At 43.5% G+C, this 20971-nt stretch overlaps 1 protein-coding gene across 10 annotated transcripts; it reads left to right on the forward strand.

The window, feature by feature from the left end:
• Positions 1–1229: 1229 nt before the first annotated feature.
• LOC307039086 (uncharacterized protein) lies at positions 1230–20602 on the forward strand. Of its 10 annotated transcripts, none has more exons than XM_079680872.1 (13): positions 1230–3420; positions 3611–3740; positions 4069–4182; positions 4489–4873; positions 5100–5198; positions 5431–5663; positions 5791–5969; positions 6134–6227; positions 6323–6432; positions 6705–6830; positions 10587–10649; positions 16497–16551; positions 17894–18460. In XM_079680872.1, the coding sequence occupies exons 4-10, from the start codon at positions 4723–4725 to the stop codon at positions 6772–6774; spliced, it is 936 nt and encodes a 311-aa protein (XP_079536998.1). In that variant the 5' UTR covers positions 1230–3420; positions 3611–3740; positions 4069–4182; positions 4489–4722; the 3' UTR covers positions 6775–6830; positions 10587–10649; positions 16497–16551; positions 17894–18460. The 10 variants fall into 10 exon arrangements, with proteins under 10 accessions (XP_079536998.1, XP_079536996.1, XP_079537000.1 ...); XM_079680870.1 differs by having other exon boundaries at positions 4108–4182; XM_079680874.1 differs by lacking the exon at positions 6705–6830 and adding an exon at positions 11081–13361 and having other exon boundaries at positions 4108–4182.
• Positions 20603–20971: the final 369 nt, after the last annotated feature.

Consider the following 20971-nt stretch of genomic DNA (forward strand, 5'->3'; position numbering starts at 1 on the left):
CCCAATGCTAACAAGCTAGTTTAGCAAGCATAATCGCCATGATAATAGGAGGACTACCGGACACCTTTAAGCCACTGGCTGTTCATGTAACGCAGAATGAAGATAACGTTACATTCATAGACTTTAAAAGGAGACTGCATGTATACGAAGAGAAAAATGTAAGATAAAAGAAACCACAGATAACGTGATGAAAACTAATGTTAGACAAGGCAGAGGCTCCGGCAGGATGTCTGCTAACTATGGAAAAGAAGAAGATGCTAACGTAATATGCGACACGTGTGGAATAAGCAACCCAGTCTCATGGCATTTCTTGTTCACCAACACGATTTTTAATCTATTGATTCGTGTTCACCAACACGATTTTCCCCTTTTTTTCGTGTTGCACAGCACGATTTTAAAAGCAATGTATTTCTATTGGTAGTCTCAAGGCATTACGAGTTATAGGAAGACCGGAAGCTGTGTGGTTCATGAAAACATGTTCTTACTCAATAGCAAGCCACAATTATTGCTTTTATTTGATCTCACCAGAATGCGTGACTCCACGACTCCTTAACACCGCATTGCGTGGTGGAGTCACGACATTTGTTACATTTACGTGTCGGCACCACGCAAACAACGCCAATGTAAAGTGAATGAGGCTCCTTTGTTGTGGTGCACACAGGCATTTCTACAACGTACAGCAGTGAGCTTTTTATTCTGAAAAAACGTTTTTAAAATCTACTTCATAGCTTGTAGTAACTCACGGGAGGCTTGTTTTATTTTATTTGTATTCATAATAATCTTTATTTTTCGTCAGAATGTATTATGGTGCATTATTTACCAAATGTGTGTTCTCAAAAAACAGTGCATTGTGTGTAATACAACTGTGATTTTTATTGAATTAGTTATTTTTTAAGGAAGGCCAGAGCTTCCGCTGTGTCAAATAGATTGTTCCCTTTAGTTTACGTTATTTAAAAGACAATTATATTCCTATTTGATCAATAAAGGGGTATTGTAGGCCAATATTAGTCATTTAAAAAATATATAATGATGCTGAAAACCACTCCCCCCACATCGAAAGGACGATGACTACTTACTGTATTTTAAATGCTTTTTGTTTAATAGTAATAATAATCATTTTTATTATAACAACAATAAACCAGAAGAAGATTCCGTCGTTACCACGGCAACGTTACTTCGCGCTTGACGGCAACCTGACGTAGCCACGTTACGTTACCCACAATCACCTCACTTTCATTAATTTCATCTGACAACGGACTACAGTAAGTATCTAAAATCAAGGGGAATTTATTTCTTTAAAACACGAAATAATATTGCTTTTATTTATTCCACTGTAGCACAGTCTCTATAGCGTTTCATTCCTGGATATTAGGTTGAGTTTTGTAGTGTGTTTAGCTTTTACAATAGGCTACGCGCAACCTACTGTAGCGGCCACGTCCAGCTACCAGCTACTAGCGGCCTCCGGCCTTCCGGTCAAAGTTTTTAGCTGGATAGCATTTATAGTTTATACAGCTACATGACATTAGCTGTCCCCGGCACAGTTCGATAGTGCAGGTGCGTGCTAGAAAAATATGTTTAAATGCATGTATTTGCACATGTGTTGTAAAGACAGTCTTCAACACAGAGTTGTAATAGTGGCTAAAGGGCATCGGCGATGGAGTGGAACAAAAATGTGGAACTGGAGTTTTTCCAGAGGATTTGACTGGCCAGTGGGGACCACCCAATGTCCCACTCTGAATCAGAAATACTTAATTGATCTCCGGGGGAAATTGGGATTGTTACATTGTAGAATTTAAATATATAGTAGAAGATATAAGAAAAACAAGTATGTAAAAATATGTGCATAATATAACAATATGCACAGTATAAATGCATAATGTATGCCAGAGTATTGCTCAGATTAATTATTATTGCATATAGAGTATTGCACAGATGTTACTGTTATTCTAAATAATCCTAATCATGTTTTTATTTTTCCTGTTTTACAGCTTCATTACAACACTTAATATCTCCAACACACACATATCCACACACACACACACACACATATAAAACCAACAGCACTTTTAACAGGGTGTCTGCGGGGTCTTAAAAAGTATTAAAAGTTGATAAATCAATTTAGCGAAAATTAAGGCTATTAAAAAGTATTAAACGGCATTTTCCAAGTTATTAAGAAGGTTCACAGCAACGACAACATGAAACACCCTTTAATTTACTGAAACGACATGTCGGGAAACCCCACAAGGCGGCCCCATGCATAGCGCACCGTAAAATGCTGCTTATTATTTTAAGTTTCGTTGCCTTGCTCCGCTCTGTGTGGGGGGGGGGGACTAAACGACTAGGGTAACGGGTCCCAAGGTGGGTAGACCGGCATACACAACGCTCTGGGGGTCCAACGGCTCCGTGTGTGCCCTATATGATCATTTTCTGATAACGATGAAATAGCCCGCCTCCCTCTCCCCACGTCTCCTGCTGCTGCTGGGCTGTCAGAAGAGGGGGAGGAAAGGAGAGGCAGTCACCGTTTATTAAGTATTATTATATTATTATACAGAGAACAGAGTCGTTATCAATCTGTTTTAAATCTCAATAAATAAAAAAAGAAGACCTCTGACCGGCACTTTTCTAATTTTATACGGAAGATTTAAACTTTAACGGACATGTTGATATATTACCTTTTTTGTAAACATATGACAAATCTGTGACGGCGATGACGTCAGAGCATCGTCCTATGTGCCAGGGCTTAGCCCCAGACAGCCCCAGCCCAATTTAACCCCTGGGTATGTGTGAGGGAGCTCCTATATGGCATTCCCCAGCTGGAGCTCACCAAAGTTTAACATATTTCATAGTTCAAAGTTTTGTCAATTGTTTTGTTTATTGGTCAAATACTGGTTTCTAATGGTTTCTGAGGAGTTTTACTGGAATGAAAGAGCACAGAGTCTACAGAAGCAAAAAAGCAGCATACTGCATTAAACCTGACCTTCACAGAGAGGTTGAAGTTCATGTGGAAAGGAGGCTTCAGTAGTCTGTCTGCACTCAGTTTAGTTTTGCTATCTTAAAATCAATATAGTAAATGTGAGGTAAAGTGTGTTGCCAATGTAACCGGTTAGAACTCAAAGTTGCGATGAGGTCTTAAAATGTATGGAAAGGGTCTTAAAAAAGGTCTTAAAAGGTATTAAATTTGACTTCAGGATTCCTACATATACCCTGTTTAAGAGCCACTCTCTCTCTCACTGTCTCTCTTTCTATCACTCTCTCTTTTAATCGCTCTCCTGTCTTTCTCTCACTCTTCATTTTGTGTATTGTTTGTATTATGTGTATGCCATGTCCCTCAACCCTGAAGTGAGGGTCTTTGAGGATCCCATGGAGGCCACGATGCACATGGCTGCATTAATTAGCGAGGCTCATCTCCATGAGGCCAGGGTGAGGCTTTTCATGATAAGCAAATACCCAAGTCTGTAATATAATCATTGCTATTGCTTTTTATTGATGTAATGTAAAGGGTCAGTTAGACCTTTTTATGCAACCGTTAAATAATTGCTCAAATATTATTGCTGCTGTCTTATGTTGTATTACAACTTTCTTGTTGATCTCAACCTCTGAAAAAATATAGGCTGCCATGGCCACTGAAACTCCTGCCATCCCTCCAAAAAAGAAAAGAAAAAGCAGGAAGAGACCTCTTTCTAATCCAGTGGTCACACGCAGACGTGAGAGACAACGGGAAACACAACGCTCCGCATCAGGTTTGTTCTTTACTAGATCATGATTTCTAAGTCTAAGAATAAAGATAATTCATAACAAAGTTATTTTGGTGTACACAGTATGAAATTATTAATTTGAAGATACTTCTTGACAAATCTGTTGCAATGTTTAAAACATTTTCAAATTAAATCAAGATATTTTAAGATAATCCTTGCTTGTGTTGTATTTTTTTAAATGTGTACCTCGATTTGGATAAAATTATGCCAAATGTAAATTGTCATTGTGATGCTGTGGTAATATGTTCTTAGTTTCATTACCTGCAGTCCTTACAGAGCATTTTCATATTACAATTAATTGGTGTAATTTTAGATTGATTGAAGGGTTAAGCAAAAATGACTGTCTCTGTAGCTTCACAAGCCAGAAGAGACGATCCTGTGCATGAGGAAGGCCTTCAGCTAGAACATCAAGAGTTTGGTAGTCTTGGTGAGTACCGGTATATTGATTATAACAGCAGTTGACTGGCACTACAGTTTTTCCCAATGTTTCCATTTTTATACTCATCTAGTTAATCATAATAAAGTATTGAGTATTGACTGTTTCATGAAAAGTGAATGCATATTTGGTATAAGTATCACTTGCTAATATTGCTTTGGATGCATGATGATTCATAGCATGTTGCAATTATTAGTCCGCATATATTTTTCCAACTCAAAAGTGGTTCAGTATACTACCTTAATATCCATCATACCAGTTTTAGGGTGGCGGCTTAACAGCTGTTTTATTTTTTAGAAACACATCTCCAAAAGTTAAGGGACACCCTAACTGCAGTCCAGGTTCCGGAGGCAACAGACGGAACGTTTTTTGCCTGGGCACAAAGGCAGCTTCTCACAGATGTGAGAATGAAAACGGCTAGGCCAATGCTTTTTAATGCAAATCTCTCAGCTGGGAGAATAGCCATTCAGAAGTGCCACAGATGCTGTGCAGAAGAAGCGGCTTAGGTGCCTGGACTGTGTTCCACTGGACATGGAGTTCCTCTGTGCAACCTGTGACATTGAGGCCCACAAGAGGAATATCTTCCATGACAGAGAGGCTGTGTTCAATGGATTTCTGGAGCCCATTCCCCCTTCAACTGCTGTGGTGGATGAAAATGGCCAGCTTCAGTTTTGTGAACAAAGTATGTAAAGACTAACATTACATTACAATGTCCCATTATAGTGTAGTTCCCATAATTAAGTGCGAATGGGAAGTGTACATAGCTGATTGAAAAAAGTATGATTGGTTTTGACTAGGGCTGCAAGATATGTGGAAATGATGCAACATTTTATTGAATATCTTGATAATCTGGAGAATTAAGGAAAAACTGTAAATACACCCTTCCTAACTTATTTTCTATATTGCAGTATGTCAACTGCCTGTTCCTACTCCAAGGTCAATATGTGAATGCTCTGATGACGTCACAGTTACTCCTTGGAAGCATATTTCTGTGGTCACCATCAACGGTATGTTGTTCTGAAAGCCCTTCTTTTTGTACAAGTAGTATTGTACGGCAGAGTTTTACCACTTTGTGCAATGCAAAGATTTTTATCACCTGGTAATTTTCAGACAACACCCAAATGCCATGTCAAATAGCTAATACATCATATATGCACATCTATGTATTAAATACAATATGTTAAGGCAAACTCACAGTTTGATTACCGAAATACCTTTACTTTGTCCATTTGTTCACAGGACGATACAATTTCTGCTTGCTTCGGAAATCCTGTCCATCCTGCTCTGCAGAATGGACTCCTGAGGTTAAAGACCTGCTTTTGTATCGGTACTGGCCAGCTAGCACCAGCTGCCAGACGCTTTACAAATATGATGTGTTCACCTCATTCGAGCACATGAAGGTGACAGCACCAGCCATGTCCAGGCAGGCATTTCTGAAAATGTTGGAGCACAGATCTGTTCAAGCTAGACGGGTAAATCTGCCTGAATCACACGGAAACATACAAAAAACAATATCATATTACATTATACCATATCATAAATTGTTGGCATTGCTTTCAAAACAATTACTAATCCACTTTTTTTTAAATCAATATACAGACAGGTAGTATCTGTGCTGATACATTTCAGCGAAGCTTCTTCGAGTTTTGCTTCTGTCAGTACAAACAAGAGGTTATGTGCCACGTCCATCACTTTGTTTGTCCAGCATGTTCTCCAGACATGTTGGCAGTCTGCTGTGATGGAAACCACAAGCATTACCGGTTTTCCAAGTCAAAAGGGTATGTATAGGTATTAATGAAAATTATAAAGAACAAACCGCTAATACAAATAGTAGCCCTTGGGGTTGTGTTTGAGTAGCCATAACAGACATTAAAACAAATCATAGTAATGTAGTGCTTTGTGATTTTTATTATTGACTTGTATGTTAACTTATCATGGACAGGACTGAGGAGTCGCCAATCTATGAGGGCTTGTTCCTGGCCAAGGACGAGGAAGTCGCAACATTTGTTGACCTTGTCAGAGGCAACATGAAAAGTGTACGTTTTTTTTCTTATTATGATTGTTGCAGTTACACCTGTGATTTTCTTTTTTATATATGTCAAAACTTGTGTGTAATAAACTGACTTTATAGGGAAATGACAGTGCCGTCTGTGGTACTGCCAAATTCACTGCTGGCAGAGAGATGTCAAAAAAGTCTGGTGCCCAGATAGACGAGGAGGGCATTCAAGTGGCAGTTTGCAGGTATGTATTTGTAAGTGTGCCTGTGTGTGTATATGTGTTTGGTTCTTGAGTCTGGTCTCATTATTTCAGTTTTAATAGCAATCCAAGTCTAAGTCTTTGTAAGAATTGGAAGCATTAAACACTTTTGATTGTGGAGCGGAATTGATCCATCATTCGTAGCATCCAAGTGATATTTGTTGTTATAGCCACCTAGATGACAGAGATGAGTGCTTAAGCCAGGCCTTGCTGTGTCAGTTTATTATTAACAACTAGATTTTCTTCTGATTAATCAGACATGGGTTTCTCTTACGAGGACTGAACCACTTCCGTGGAGAAATATACGCGTACCCAATGTTTCTCTAGAAAGAGATGTCCAAGAAGGCAAATGTTGACTTCTTCTGTATGGATGTAACATGCAGGTAATCCTCACTGTCATATTGCACATCCACAACAATGTTTAAAATGGCCTATGCCTCAGCAGTCATTTTTAGATGTTATTGATATTGTTGTCATGTCAATTAAAAGTTTATCTTTGTAACACTCAATCACAAAATGCTGCTCCTGCTTCTTAGGTAATGGCCATACCTTAACAAAATAGCCGAGGGATTACCAGAGCTTCTGCCGTTGACAGAAATGAGGCAATTTCTTAGCGTGATGCATGCTAAAGGCCATACAGCAAAATGCAAGGTACATCCATCCATCCATCCATCTTCTCCCGCTTATCCGTGGTCGGGTCGCGGAGGTAGCAATTCCAGCAGAGAGCCCCAAACTTTCTTTTCCCTGGCCACATCAACCAGCTCTGACTGGGGGATCCCAAGGCGCTCCCAGGCCAGAGAAGAGATATAATCCCTCCATCTGGTTCTAGGTCTACCCCTTGGTCTCTTCCCAGCTGGACGTGCCTGGAACACCTCCCTAGGGAGGCGCCCAGGTGGCATCCTAACTAGGTGCCCGAACCACCTCAACTGGCTCCTTTCGACGCGAAGGAGGAGCGGTTCAACTCCGAGTCCCTCCCGGATGACCGAACTTCTCACCTTATCCCTAAGGGAGACACCAGCCACCCTGCGGAGAAAACCCATCTCGGCCGCTTGTACCCGCGATCTCGTTCTTTCGGTCATGACCCATCCTTCATGACCATAGGTGAGGGTAGGAACGAAAATGGCCCGGTAGACAGAGAGCTTTGCCTTCTGGCTCAGCTCCCTTTTCGTCACAACGTTGCGGTAAAGAGACTGCAGTACCGCTCCCGCTGCTCCGATTCTCCGACCCATCTCACGCTCCATTGTTCCCTCACTCGAGAACAAGACCCCGAGATACTTGAACTCCTTCACTTGGGGTAAGGACTCATTCCCTACTTGGAGTGGACAGTCCATCGGTTTCCTGCTGAGAACCATGGCCTCAGATTTGGAGGTGCTGATCCTCATCCCAGCCGCTTCACACTCGGTTGCGAACCGATCCAGTGAGTGCTGAAGGTCGCAGACCGATGAAGCTATCAGAACCACATCATCTGCAAAAAGCAGTGGTGCAATCCTTAGTCCACCGAACTGCAGACCCCCTCCCCCACGACTACGCCTCGAAATCCGATCCATGTATATTACAAACAGGATTGGTGACAAAGCGCAGCCCTGGCGGAGGCCAACCCTCACCTGAAATGGGTCCGACTTACTGCCGAGGACCCGGACACAGCTCTCGCTTTGGGAGTACAGAGATTGGATGGCCCTGAGTAGAGACCCCCTCACCCCATACTCCCGCAGCACCTCCCACAGTGACTCCCTGGGAACCCGGTCATACGCCTTCTCCAAGTCTACAAAACACATGTAGACTGGATAAGCATACTCCCAGGCCCCCTCCAGGATCCTTGCGAGAGTAAAAAGCTGATCCGTCGTTCCACGACCGGGACGGAATCCGCATTGTTCCTCCTCAATCTGAGGTTCGACAATCGGCTTGACCCTCCTTTCGAGTACCTTAGAGTAAACTTTCCCGGGGAGGCTGAGTAGTGTGATGCCACGGTAATTGGCACACACCCTCTGATCCCCCTTTTTGAAAAGGGGAACCACCACTCCGGTCTGCCACTCCTTCGGTACTGTTTCCGACTTCCACGCAACGTTGATGAGACGTGTCAACCATGACAGTCCCTCAACACCCAGAGCCTTCAGCATTTCTGGGCGGATCTCATCCACCCCCGGGGCTTTGCCACTGTGAAGTTGTTTGACGACCTCAGTGACCTCCCCCCGGGAGATTGGTGTCGACCCCCCTTCATACTCCAGCTCTGCCTCTAACATAGAGGGCGGAGTTGTCGGGTTCAGGAGTTCCTCAAAGTGCTCCTTCCAACGCCCTAACACTCCATCAGTTGAGGTCAACAACGTCCCATCCTTACTGTACACAGCTTGGATGGTTCCCTGCTTCCCCCTCCTGAGGTGTCGGACAGTTTTCCAGAACAACTTTGGTGCCGCCCGAAAGTCTTTTTCCATGTCTTCTCCGAACTTCTCCCACACCCGCTGCTTTGCCTCGGCCACGGCTGAGGCTGCTGCCCTTCGGGCCTGTAGGTACCTTGCAACTGCCTCGGGAGTCCCCCGAGATAACAAATCCCTGAAGGCCTCCTTCTTCAGTCGGACGGCTTCCCTGACCACCGGTGTCCACCAGGAGGTTCGAGGGTTACCGCCCCTTGAGGCACCTAGGACCTTGAGACCACAGCTCCCCGCCGCGGCTTCGGCAATAGAGGCTTTGAACACCGACCACTCTGGTTCAATGTCCCCAACCTCCACAGGAATGCCCGAAAAGCTCCGCCGGAGGTGTGAGTTGAAGGCCTCCTGAACTTGGGCCTCCTCCAGACGTTCCCAGTTCACCCGAACTACACGTTTGGGCTTACCAGGTCTATCCAGAGGCTTCCCCCGCCACTCGACCCAACTCACCACCAGATGGTGATCAGTTGACAACTCCGCCCCTCTCTTTACCCGAGTGTCCAAAACATACGGCCTCAGGTCCGATGATACGATAACCAAATCGATCATGGACCTTCTGCCTAGGGTGCTCTGGTACCACGTACACTTATGAGCATCCTTATGTTCGAACATGGTGTTTGTTATGGCCAATCCATGACTAGCACAGAAGTCCAGTAACAAACCACCACTCCGGTTCAGATCAGGGGGGCCGTTCCTCCCAATCACTCCCCTCCAAGTGTCTCCATCATTGCCCACATGTGCGTTGAAGTCTCCCAGCAAGATTAAAGAGTCCCCTTCAGGAGCCCCATACAGGACTCTTTCCAGGGTCTCCAAGAAGGCCGTATACTCTGAACTGCTGTTGGGTGCATAAGCACACACAACAGTCAGAGTTTTCCCCCCCATACCCCGCAGGCGTAGGGAGGCAACCCTCTCGTCCACTGGGGTAGACTCCAACAACGAAGCACCCAACCGGGGACTTGTGAGTATCCCCACACCCGCCCGGCGCCTCACACCTTGAGCAACTCCGGAGAAGAATAGAGTCCAACCCCTATCCAGAAGTAAGGTTCCAGAGCCGACGCTGTGCGTAGAGGTGAGCCCAACCAGATCCAACTGGTAACGCTCCACCTCCCGCACAAGCTCCGACTCCTTCCCCCCCAGAGAGGTGACGTTCCACGTCCCCAAAGCCAGCTTCTGTCGCCCGGGTCTGGTCCGTCGAGACCCTCTGCCTTCACTGCCACCCTTCTGGCAGCGCACCCGACCCCATCGCTGTTTCCCATAGGTGGTGGGCCCGCGGGACGGAGAAGCGGAGGTGTTGCCCACGTCGCCTTTTCGGGCTGTGCCCGGCCGGGCTCCGTGGCAAGCCCGGCCACCAGACGCTCGCCGACGAGTCCTCCTTCTGGGCCTGGCTCCAGAAGGGGACCCCGGGCTTCCTCCGGGCCGGGTATCCTCACTTCGTGTGTCGTCTTTCATGAGGTCTTTTGAACCAATCTTAGTCTGGCCCCTTGCCTGAGACCAATTTGCCATGGGAGACCCTACCAGGAACACAAGGTTCCAGACAACACAGCCCCCAGGTTCATCAGGGCACACAAATCTCTCTACCACGGTAAGGTGCTGGTACTTCAGAGAGGCACATAACATCTTTAATGCAAAGGACTTTTAAATGTTGTGCATGGCATGCCTTATTGGATATCAAACACTTCTAAAGAAATGCTACATAACACTACTTGCGCTGTGTTGCAGGTGAGATGGGGTGGCAGAAGTCAAGACGGAGCAGGAAACACAGTGGGAGAGGAAGTAGAGCAGGTATGTTATTAATGGCATTATTGTAACTGTATGGATACAAGAAGTCTTAATAGAAAGCAGTCAGGGGCGCGGGAAGGGGGGTGCTGAGGGGGCTGCAGCACCCCCTAGCGGCAGGGAGGGGGAGCGGAGCACCCCTGCCTGCAAATGTATTTTATTTGTATTATATATATTTATTTCATTTCATTGTGCCTGAGATAATATTTTATATTATATATTATTATTCAAATGATAATTTAAAACTATATAATACATTATTTTGCTTCAGGGAAGAAAAATAAAAAAGATGTGGAAAAAAAGTTTGTTGATAGTTTTTAGTCGGCTACTTTTAACGTGACACACAACAACACAAGTAACTGACATGGCGCAAAAACGGATTTCAGAATTTTTTCTCTCTAACAACGCTAAATCTGCTAAACATATTGAATTAAAAGATGCAGGGGCAGGAGGACATTTGTCTACAACCACCAACAACGAGCACCAGCCTCCTAGCAGCAGCACCGATGAAACAGGAGCTAGCAGTTCAACTGTGGCTAACGCTAGCCATGGCCACACACCGGCAGGTGGTGCAGTTGACAAGCTAGACCCGACACCTAATGTTTTGGGGTTTGATGAGCCGTGTCGACCAGACATAAGTTTTCCTGCCAGGAAAATTGGGACAGAGACCTTCGAGCGGTCATTTCAGAAAAGCTGGTTTACCCGGTGGAAATGGATGCATTATGTCAAGGAGAAAGACACCGTTCTTTGCTTCACCTGCTGCAAAGCCATAGAGAAGGGCTTAAGACATAATAACAGAAAGACAAGTTCATTTACAGTAGGAGGCTTTTGTAACTGGCTTAAAGCAACCACAAAGTTTAGCCAGCACGAGTTGTCTGACATTCACTCAGAATCGGAGAGAATGCTTGCTCTCAACAATACTCCCATTAATGCTCTACTGTCGGAGATTGTTGAGAAAGAGCAAAGAACGGCCAGAACAGTCCTAGAGCTAATATTCAGATCGGTAAGATTCATCGGCAGCTTAGGACTATCATTAAGAGGCCATAACAATCAAGATGGGGTGCTATGGAAACTGATGACGGAGCGGACATTTACATTGCCAAAATGCCAGGAGTGGCTGCAGCGAAGAGACAACTGGATGTCCGACACGGCACAAAATGAAATACTGGAGATATTCGCCCATGCTGTTCAAAGAGAAATCGTGTCCGAAGCGAGAGAGCATTCTTTCTATGGTCTTACTGCAGATGCGACCACTGATATAAGTACGTCAGAGCAATTTTCCATTACTTTGCAATACGTGGATTCAAAACTTGAGGCAGTGAATGCTTTCCTTGGATTTTACAGTGCAACTGATTCAACTGGAGAAACACTTTTTTCTTGCATAAAGGATGTTTTTCTGCGCTTGAATTTGCCACTGGAGCGTCTCAGGGGATTTTGCTTCGATGGTGCTGCGAATATGTCGGGCCGCATCTCGAGTGTGCAAGCCAAACTAAAAGAGCAGTGTCCATCTGCACTATACGTGCACTGTAGTAACCATGCACTTATTCTGGTATTACAAGAAGTGGCGAGGGAAGTTCGTGTTGTTGCAGACACATTAAACTTTGTACGGAGTGTCTCAGTGGTGGTCGGGGGAATCATCAAAGCGCAAGATGCTGTTCCAGTCCATGTTTGGTGATAATGAGGCGGTTTGCAACTTGCTGTCATTATGCCCGACTCGATGGGCCGTACGCACAAGGGCAATTTCACGGGTTGTCTCCTCATATACAGCCCTTCTGCAGACACTGAAGATGCTTGAGCAAGACAAGACAGTCAGGGGAGATACTCGGGCAAAAGTATCTGGTCTATACAAACAAGCCACAAAAGCCAAAACATACTTTGGCCTTTTGTGCTGTGAGGCTCTTTTTGGACCATGCGAGACCGTAGCCAGAGCTCTCCAAAGTGAGAAGGCAAGTGCGAAGGGGGCACTGGAGTGTGTGAGTGCGCTACGACAGCGTATGCATGGACTGAGAAAATATGGATTTATCGAGGAGATGACTGCCAAAGTGGCTGCTTGTGCAGAAAGAAACAACCTGAAAATGCCCCTTCCTCCACGAACCAACAGAACCCCTGCCCGATTAAGAGATGCGGAGGAGACAGAGGCCATCGTGACTGATGTAGGAGAAAAGCAGTGGCGGCGTGAGTTCTATTAGGCCTTGGATCTTGTGACAGCTGAGCTGGATCGCCGATTCGACCAAGAAGGCCTACAAGTCGCTGCCCTGAGAGAGCAAACTGTCATCAATGCCGCAAACGGAGAATACTTAGGCATGAGAGATCACTGCTGCACAGGTGCCCGATCAGTTTGATAAATCTTGTCTACATATGCAGCTCACATTGCTGGGTAACCTCTCCAAGACAAAAGGACTCAAGACAGCTCAAGACGTTGCAGGATTCATCGGAGCACTGCATCCTCAAACAAGGGAACTCCTGACAAAAGTGGAAAAGTTGATCGAACTTTGTCTATGTCTACCTGTCTCTGCTGCTTCCTCTGAGCGTTCCTTCTCCACCCTTCGCCGCCTCAAAACCAGGCTTCGGAGCAACATGACACAGAGACGACTGACACACCTGGCCGTAATGCACGTACACAGTGACATTCTTGATCGGATTGACATCCAGCCACTGATGAAAAGATTCATCGACAACACCCCTGAACGGAAGTCCACATTTGGGGTCTTCAAATAGGTAAAACATGCATTATTAATCATTTTTGGTTATTTGCTGCCGCCGTGCATAATACTGGTTAATATCATGTTTGTGGTATTTGAATTATTATGTTATGGTTATTGCTGCTGCCGCCGTGCATAATCTGTATTGGTCAATATCATGTTTGTGGTATTTGAATTATTATGTTATGGTTATTGCTGCTGCCGCCGTGCATACTCTGTATTGGTCAATATCATGTTTGTGGTATTTGAATTATTATGTTATGGTTATTGCTGCAATAAATTCCACATTGTTGGTCAAATAATATTTTACATCTTTGTGTGTGTGTGTGTGTGTGTGTGTGGGTGGGTGTGTGTGTGTGTGTGTGTGTGTGTGTGTGTGTGTGTGTGTGTGTGTGTGTGTGTGTGTGTGTGTGTGTGTGTGTGTGTGTGTGTGTGTGTGTGTGTGTGTGTGTGTGTGTGTGTGTGTGTGTGTGTGTGTGTGTGTGTGTGTGTGTGTGTGTGTGTTCGCGCTCTTGTGCGTGCTCTATATTGCCCGTAATAGTGTTCACTGGAGTCCACTGTTATGCCACTGTGTACCGGTACCGAAGTGGGCCGGCATATAATGACAGCAGGTGCAGTGTGCAGGGCTGTGTTAATTTATGTTACTGTTAGCAATAGCATTAGTTGACTGAGAACACCGTCAAGAAAAAAGTTTAGCGATGTTACGACTATAACTATAATATGCCCACAGCTATGATTGACAACCTGGACAGCCAGTCAGAAGCTAGAATGCTAACCTAGAGAGCCAATCAGAACCTATAATGGGCTGCAGGGCTGACCAGACTATTATATTGTGCATAAAGTTAGATGCATTAGGATAGAGTCATATGCTCATGATATTCCAAGTTAAATTATATAATATTAATATTATAATTTTAAATAATTATATTAAATAATATTAATATTCAATAATATTAATATTGAATAATAAGGACAGAGATGTGTGGCCAATTCACTATTGCATTCATTTTAGTGATTGACATTACTGTGCATGATATTGTATTCCTTGAAGTTGGTTATTTAATACTGGACAAGTGCTCTCATAATGACTATTAGAATCATTTGTTGGTTGGACCACATGGCATTGATTGAATGTCTGAGCTGCATGTGCGTTGGCACTTCTTTTTGTTTACAGCCAGGCACAGGCAAACATTTTTGACTATACCCATTTGCTGACTCCTACATATCCACTTTGACACACTTCACACATGACACGGACATTTTGAAGAAACCTTAACTAAAGGAAGGTTTCATTTTGCACCTTACTCCTGTTGTCCATCTCTTTTATGTTATGGCTTGACTCTGGGGAATCTAGCCATAACAGTATACAGTATATGAGCATAGTAGATGTATAATTTATCTGTAGGCTACAAGGGTGGCCCGCATGTGTGGGCGGCGGGCCGGTGTGTGGGCCGGTGCGTCTGAACGTCCCGGGCTGAATTTGTGTCCCAGTCCGCCCCTGACCTGTGTGTGTGTGTGTGTGTGCAGAGGCGCGGGAAGGTATTTTGAGTGAGGGTGCTGAGGTGCTGGACTCCAGTGAACACTATTACGGGCACTATAGAGCCCGCACAAAAGCACTCCAGTCCCCACACGAAAACACACAGTACACCCGCGACTGTTACAATGAAGACTCGATAAACAGCTCACGGCATATAGGCAGGGGCAAAGTGCCCCTCCTCTAGGGGGGTCCGGGGGGATGCTCCCCCGGGAAGATTTTTTAAAATATTGAAGTTAAAAGCATCAATCTGGTGCACTTTGAGAGCAACATTAAGAGATCTATGGATACATCTCTCAACATCCATATGAAACACAACTGTAAGCAGATGTTCTTTTTCTTTATGAATATTTTACAAATCACTCCCCTTTCAAACTGTTTTCTTGTTTTACTGCCATATAGTATTTCATAACTGTTTTTCCTTTATTCTCTTATTTTTTTATAACTATAATGATCATATGAAGGTGTGCCGCGGAAATAATCTTTTTAATAATTTGTGACCAAACTGTTTGAGACCCACTGAGATAACTTAAACTAAAGTTAACTATCTAAACACTCAGAGAGTCCTTTAGCTCACCTGAGCCTGTCAGTCTGAGAGGAGAGCTCTCCTCCAGCTTGTTGTGGAACAAACAGCTCCGTATGTCCGTTAGTGCAGCTAGCTAACACGATGCTAACAACACGGTCCCTGCTGCTGGCACCGGTCCCTCTCTCTCTCTCTCTCCCCCTCTCTCTCCCTCTATCACACACACTAAATGCGCTATTTCCGCACACACACACACAGAGCCGAGCTTGAATGACACAAGCACACTTTTATTTCCATGCAACTCTCTGATTGGTCTGGTGTCTTGCCTCTGTTTCATTCACTGAACACGGGAAATTACAGTCCTGCCGTCCTTTCTAGTGTCTTGATGAGGTACACGTAAAGCACGGTTAATGTATTATATTATTGAGGTAGAATTGTCCGGGGCTACAAAACATTTGGGGCAGGCCAACATATTATTTTACCAACAATGTGGAATTTATTGGCAACATATTACACAGATTATGCACAGCGGGAGCAGCAATAACCGTCAAATAATAATTCAGACAGGGGAGCTCCGCACCCCCTGCCTGCCGCTAGGGGTTGCTGCAGCGCCCTCAGCACCCCCCTTCCCGCGCCCATGTGTGTGTGTGTGTGTGTGTGTGTGTGTGTGTGTGTGTGCTCGCGCTCTTGTGCGTGCGCTATATTGCCCGTAATAGTGTTCACTGAGTCCATTGTTATGCCACTGTGTGTGTGTGGTTTTGCCCCCGCCCCCCCGCCGTGCTGTCCGGTGCGTAATTAGCACATCGGACAGCACCTCAGCACCCCCACTCAAAATACCTTCCCGCGCCTCTGAAAGCAGTACAAATATGTATGTGTCATCTCAGTGACAAGCCTGTTGATTAGTTAGCATATCCTTTATGTCTGAGTTCAAATGAAAGATAGGCAGTTCATATGTTCAGCAACACTAAATGCATGCATATTGTAGGAAGTCAGTACACAAGTTTTCTCTTAAACCATCCAGTTCAAGATCTATGATGTGTAGGTAATATTGTTATGTGATGGTGACTGAACATTAATTGTAACATTCATTATAGGTGAACAGCTTTCTCTCCAGGGCAGCTCTGGTCACAAAATACATGACAAAAGCAGGTTGGTATTAACACTACACACTGTGATAAGGCAGCCCTGATAAGTATTTTACAGAGAGTTCCCTCCTTAAAAACATTATTGGCATAGCCGTGGGAACATGTTTCAAATGGGGGGTGCTGTGGGGATGACACCAGGGCTGGTTCTGACCAATGTGCTTCCCTATAGGCAAGATTTTAACTGGCAATGAAAAACCTCTACAAAAGACCAATACACTACAAAAAGAGAAACATATTGACATGGTGGACAGCTTATATAACAAGGCTTCAAATGTATTTAGTATTATAACATGTTTTAATTGGGGGGGTGGACTTCACATCCTCTAGTCTAGGGGGGTCCGGGGGTGCCCCCCCGGGAAGATTTTAAAGTAAAATGCTTCAATCTGGTGCACTTTGAGCGCCCAATTAGAGACTGATCTAGGGGGTACAACTCTAAACACCAATATGAAAAAGATTGGTTTGCATTTTATTAATCAAATAAGTATGTGAACATTTCCAATGACCTACCATAGCAAATAACAAATAAATGTAACTTATTTTATTTGTGTTGTTCATTCATATCTTATTTTATCAGTTAACATTTATTTATTTATGCATATTTTTAAATCTCTCCAGTTTTAAACGATATTTTTGGTTTACTGTCCTATAGTATACATTGGAATGATTTCAAACCTGTTTTTATTCATCCTAATAATTATAAAGGTGTGCCTTGGAAATATTTGTTTACATAAATTGTGATCAAAACGTTTGAGATTCACTGAGATAACTTAGACTAAAGTGAACTATCTAAACACTCAGAGTCCTTTACCTCACTGAGCCTCTCAGTCTGACAGGAGAGCTCTCCCTCCACATTATTGTCGAAACAGCTTCTTATATCCGTTAGCGCAGCAGAAGCTAACAACAATCCCCGCCGGTACCGCGGTATCCCCTCTCTCTATCTCTCTCACTTTGGCTGTGAGCTCGGGCGCCTGCTAAGCCAACATCCCCCACTTTCATCACTACAGCGCCCATCGTACAGGGCAAATGGAAAATGTAACCGGGGTGAAAAGGGTGTTATCTTTACTTAATTATGAATGTTGTTACATCAAGGCTGAAAATTCGTTTTTTTTGTATTATATCTTGTGGAACTGCAGATCCCCTGTCCTCCACCAGGGGGTGCTGCAGCACCCTCAGCACCCCTACTTCCCACGGCCCTGATTATTGGTGTATTACTTTACTGTAATTACCAGTTCAACAACCTTTTAACAATTGGGTTTAGTCATGTCTATCAGGTTTCTCACTCAGTATTGCCTTTTTGATGTGAATACTTACTTTTTTGTTTGTGGATATATTTTTGTCTTTTTTAGGAAGAGTGAACATGCTCACTCAACAGGCCATGGGTTGGAACAGAAGGAAGAGGGACAACCTTCATCAAGTCTTGTCACGATTCTCTTGTTCTTCTTCTTCTTCTTCTTCTTCTTTTCTTTAATGGCGAATCGCTTCCACTTGGAGCATATATCGCCACCTACTGTTGAGTTATTAAATGTTCATACTAAATCCTTGTCCTCAGACTAGTGCTTTTACGATTCTCATGTTATGTCACGTTTATAGTTTTGTAGGTTTGGGTGTTTTTGCTGTTTTCCCTGTCATGTTTTCCTCTGGGTTATTGTCTGGTCCTTTTCCCTGTGTTTTCCTCTTGTCATTAGTTTCCCTGGTGTGTCTAATTGTCTGATTATGTTCACCTGTGGCCCCTGTGTTTTCTCCTCCCTCCTCACCTGTGTCTTGTTGTGTGATTAGTCTTGTGTGTATTTAAGTTCTGGGTTTTCTGTCTGTCTTTGTCGGTTCGTCTTGTGCCATGACTAGTTCTGCGGTGAGTGTTCTGTTTTGTCATTGTTTATATCATAGCCTTGAAATAAAGGATTTTTTTCAGTTTATATCTGCATTTGGGTCCTGCTTCCTTCACAAACCGTAACAGTTTTAGCCCACAGATATGTCAAAGTAAGGGCAAATTAGAATTGTCTTCTCATCTGACATTACATATTTACGAAGGATGTCTGCAATGTAACCTCATGGCTATATACATTATGTTCTCCCTTATCCACACTTCCTCTTGCAAGTCAGATGGTGTCATGGAATGTTTCAACTGTTCTTCTGAAGGTCTTGTACTGAAAACTGGTGTTCTTTGCATTATGGTGTTGCATGGCGCTTTTGCTCTGAGATTTTCTTTTTTTGGTAAAGATCACAGAGAGGGCAAAGGTGGAAGCTGCCAGCTTCAGCGACTTCAAAAAGGAAAACAACCTTGATCAGGAGACCATACAGCAGCGGTCACAGGTAAGACATACCACAGGTTTTCCATATATACATCTGTTAATTACTGTACGTTTAGACACACAATATAAGTTGGCTATATGTTGAAACTGAGACTGTCACTGATTGTATCTCTTCTCCAATTGTTTTTTTGCAACTATTTAGAGAGTCTACTCCCCAGGGTGTACTGAAGGACTGAGGGTGGATATTGAGAACATCACCATCACTCTTTTGCGCAGGAAGCAAGATCTGTCTCGTCAGCATGGTTTGTTGTCAAACGTAGTTATTGAAATTACACTTCAAAAACATTCTGGCACCATGACACAGTTTTGTGTCCGTTTCACTTTGCAGACAGCAACCAGGCAAGGCAAAGGAAGAGGAAGAGAATGAGAGAGCGGAAGAAGAAGCTTCGCGAAAAAGTTTTGCAATACAACACAGGAGTGCATGAAGAACAGATTGACGAGGAGTTGGCTTGCAGTCTGACAGAGGGCTACATCCTACCATGGGAGAGGCATGCATTTGGCAGGATAATTGCTAGTTTGGCTTGTTTTTTTTGTCTATACCAAAATATGACAGTTTATCGTGGGGCAGAAAAAGCAATGGTGATACCTGCAAATATATAATATTTGTTATTAGTTTACATTATAGAGAACCAATGCTATCGCTACAAAGATTTGTGTCTCAGAAATGAAAATCATTCTGTAATATAATTTATGAATAAATATTCCTTGTCCACTACTCCATTCCTTTCCTCAACCTAAAGGCAACACCTTCAGGTTGAAGAGGTCTGTCTTTGACCAAGTAATGCTGGTCAGACGTTTGGAGGAGGAGCAGAGCATCCTGGTGAAAGAGATGTCGCAGTACATCATGTTCCTTCTGAAGGAAGTGGAAGCACTCAGAGGACAGACTTTGGAGGGCATCAAAACCAGCAGTAAGTCTGAGATCTTAAAATTGGAATATCTTCAACACATTGCATGTCTTACATAAGTAGAACACATCTGTCACTGTCAGGCCGAAGTGAAATAGTAAATTACTGAAACTATTCATTATCAAGATCATAATCGATTATTTTCTGTCTATTGATTAATTGTTAAGCACTATCAAACATTAATCAACATATCCCATTTGGCACCCAATATATAGTAACATCCTTCAGTTTAAGATGGATTTACCTATTTTGTAGTGTGTTTACATATGCAGCATTGTACAATGCAAAGAGATTTGCCATTGTCATGGTTTGTTTACATTGAGCCCTTTTTCTGTGTGATTCTCCCTCTACAGATTTCGGTGACCTGACAGAGGATGCTGCACATGGGCTCAAGAGTGTCCTCAGTCGGAGGTGGCACTTCCTCAAAAGCCAACACAAACAGGCTGTACATGCGTACAGCGGTGTAGCCGCTTTGGAATGCCATGATCTTCAGTTACAGCAGGACATTGAGGAGTCGGATGACAATGACTACACTAGCCCTGAGTCTGAGGAAGAAGACCTGTAAAGGTTTCTGCCAAGCAACACAGAGGCACTGGAGAGCTCTTTCACAAGCGACGTGTCACGTCCACACGCTGGCGCACGCCATAATAATGACAAAACACACTTAAAGCCATACAAAATAAAGACATTATAAAACACTATATATGAAACTATGCACTTGTTTCGCCCGACTGAGTTCATAGTAATGTGAAAATGTGTTTATATTCTGTACTTCCGTTTATTTAAAGCGCTTTGACTTGCTGATGTGTATGAAAATAAATTGCCTTGCCTTTATATTAAACTGCCTCTTATTACTCAAACAAGTGCTATACAATGGTTGTTTTCTTGTCACTGCATTTTGTCATTCGTTGATTATTAACTATTAATGTGAATACATTGTAATAGAGTAATAATTCTTTATTAGTAACGTGCATAATGCAGGGTAAATAATACCAACTCGTACTTCTAATGTTGTATTCTTTTCTAAACCACAGTGTTATTTACTCAACAATAACACACAATTATTCTTGTGTTTATTTATTTGATTGTATAATGTCGGACTTCTGGAGTCCGTCAGGACCGAGGGTCGGAGCAGCTCATAGTAGTTGCTTTAGAGACTTACACCCGGAAGTAAGTATTCTCTCCTTTGCTTGACAAACCCATCCATGGA

The sequence above is a fragment of the Notothenia rossii genome, assembly GCF_949606895.1.
Source record: "Notothenia rossii genome assembly, chromosome: 5".
NCBI classification, from domain to species: domain Eukaryota; kingdom Metazoa; phylum Chordata; class Actinopteri; order Perciformes; family Nototheniidae; genus Notothenia; species Notothenia rossii.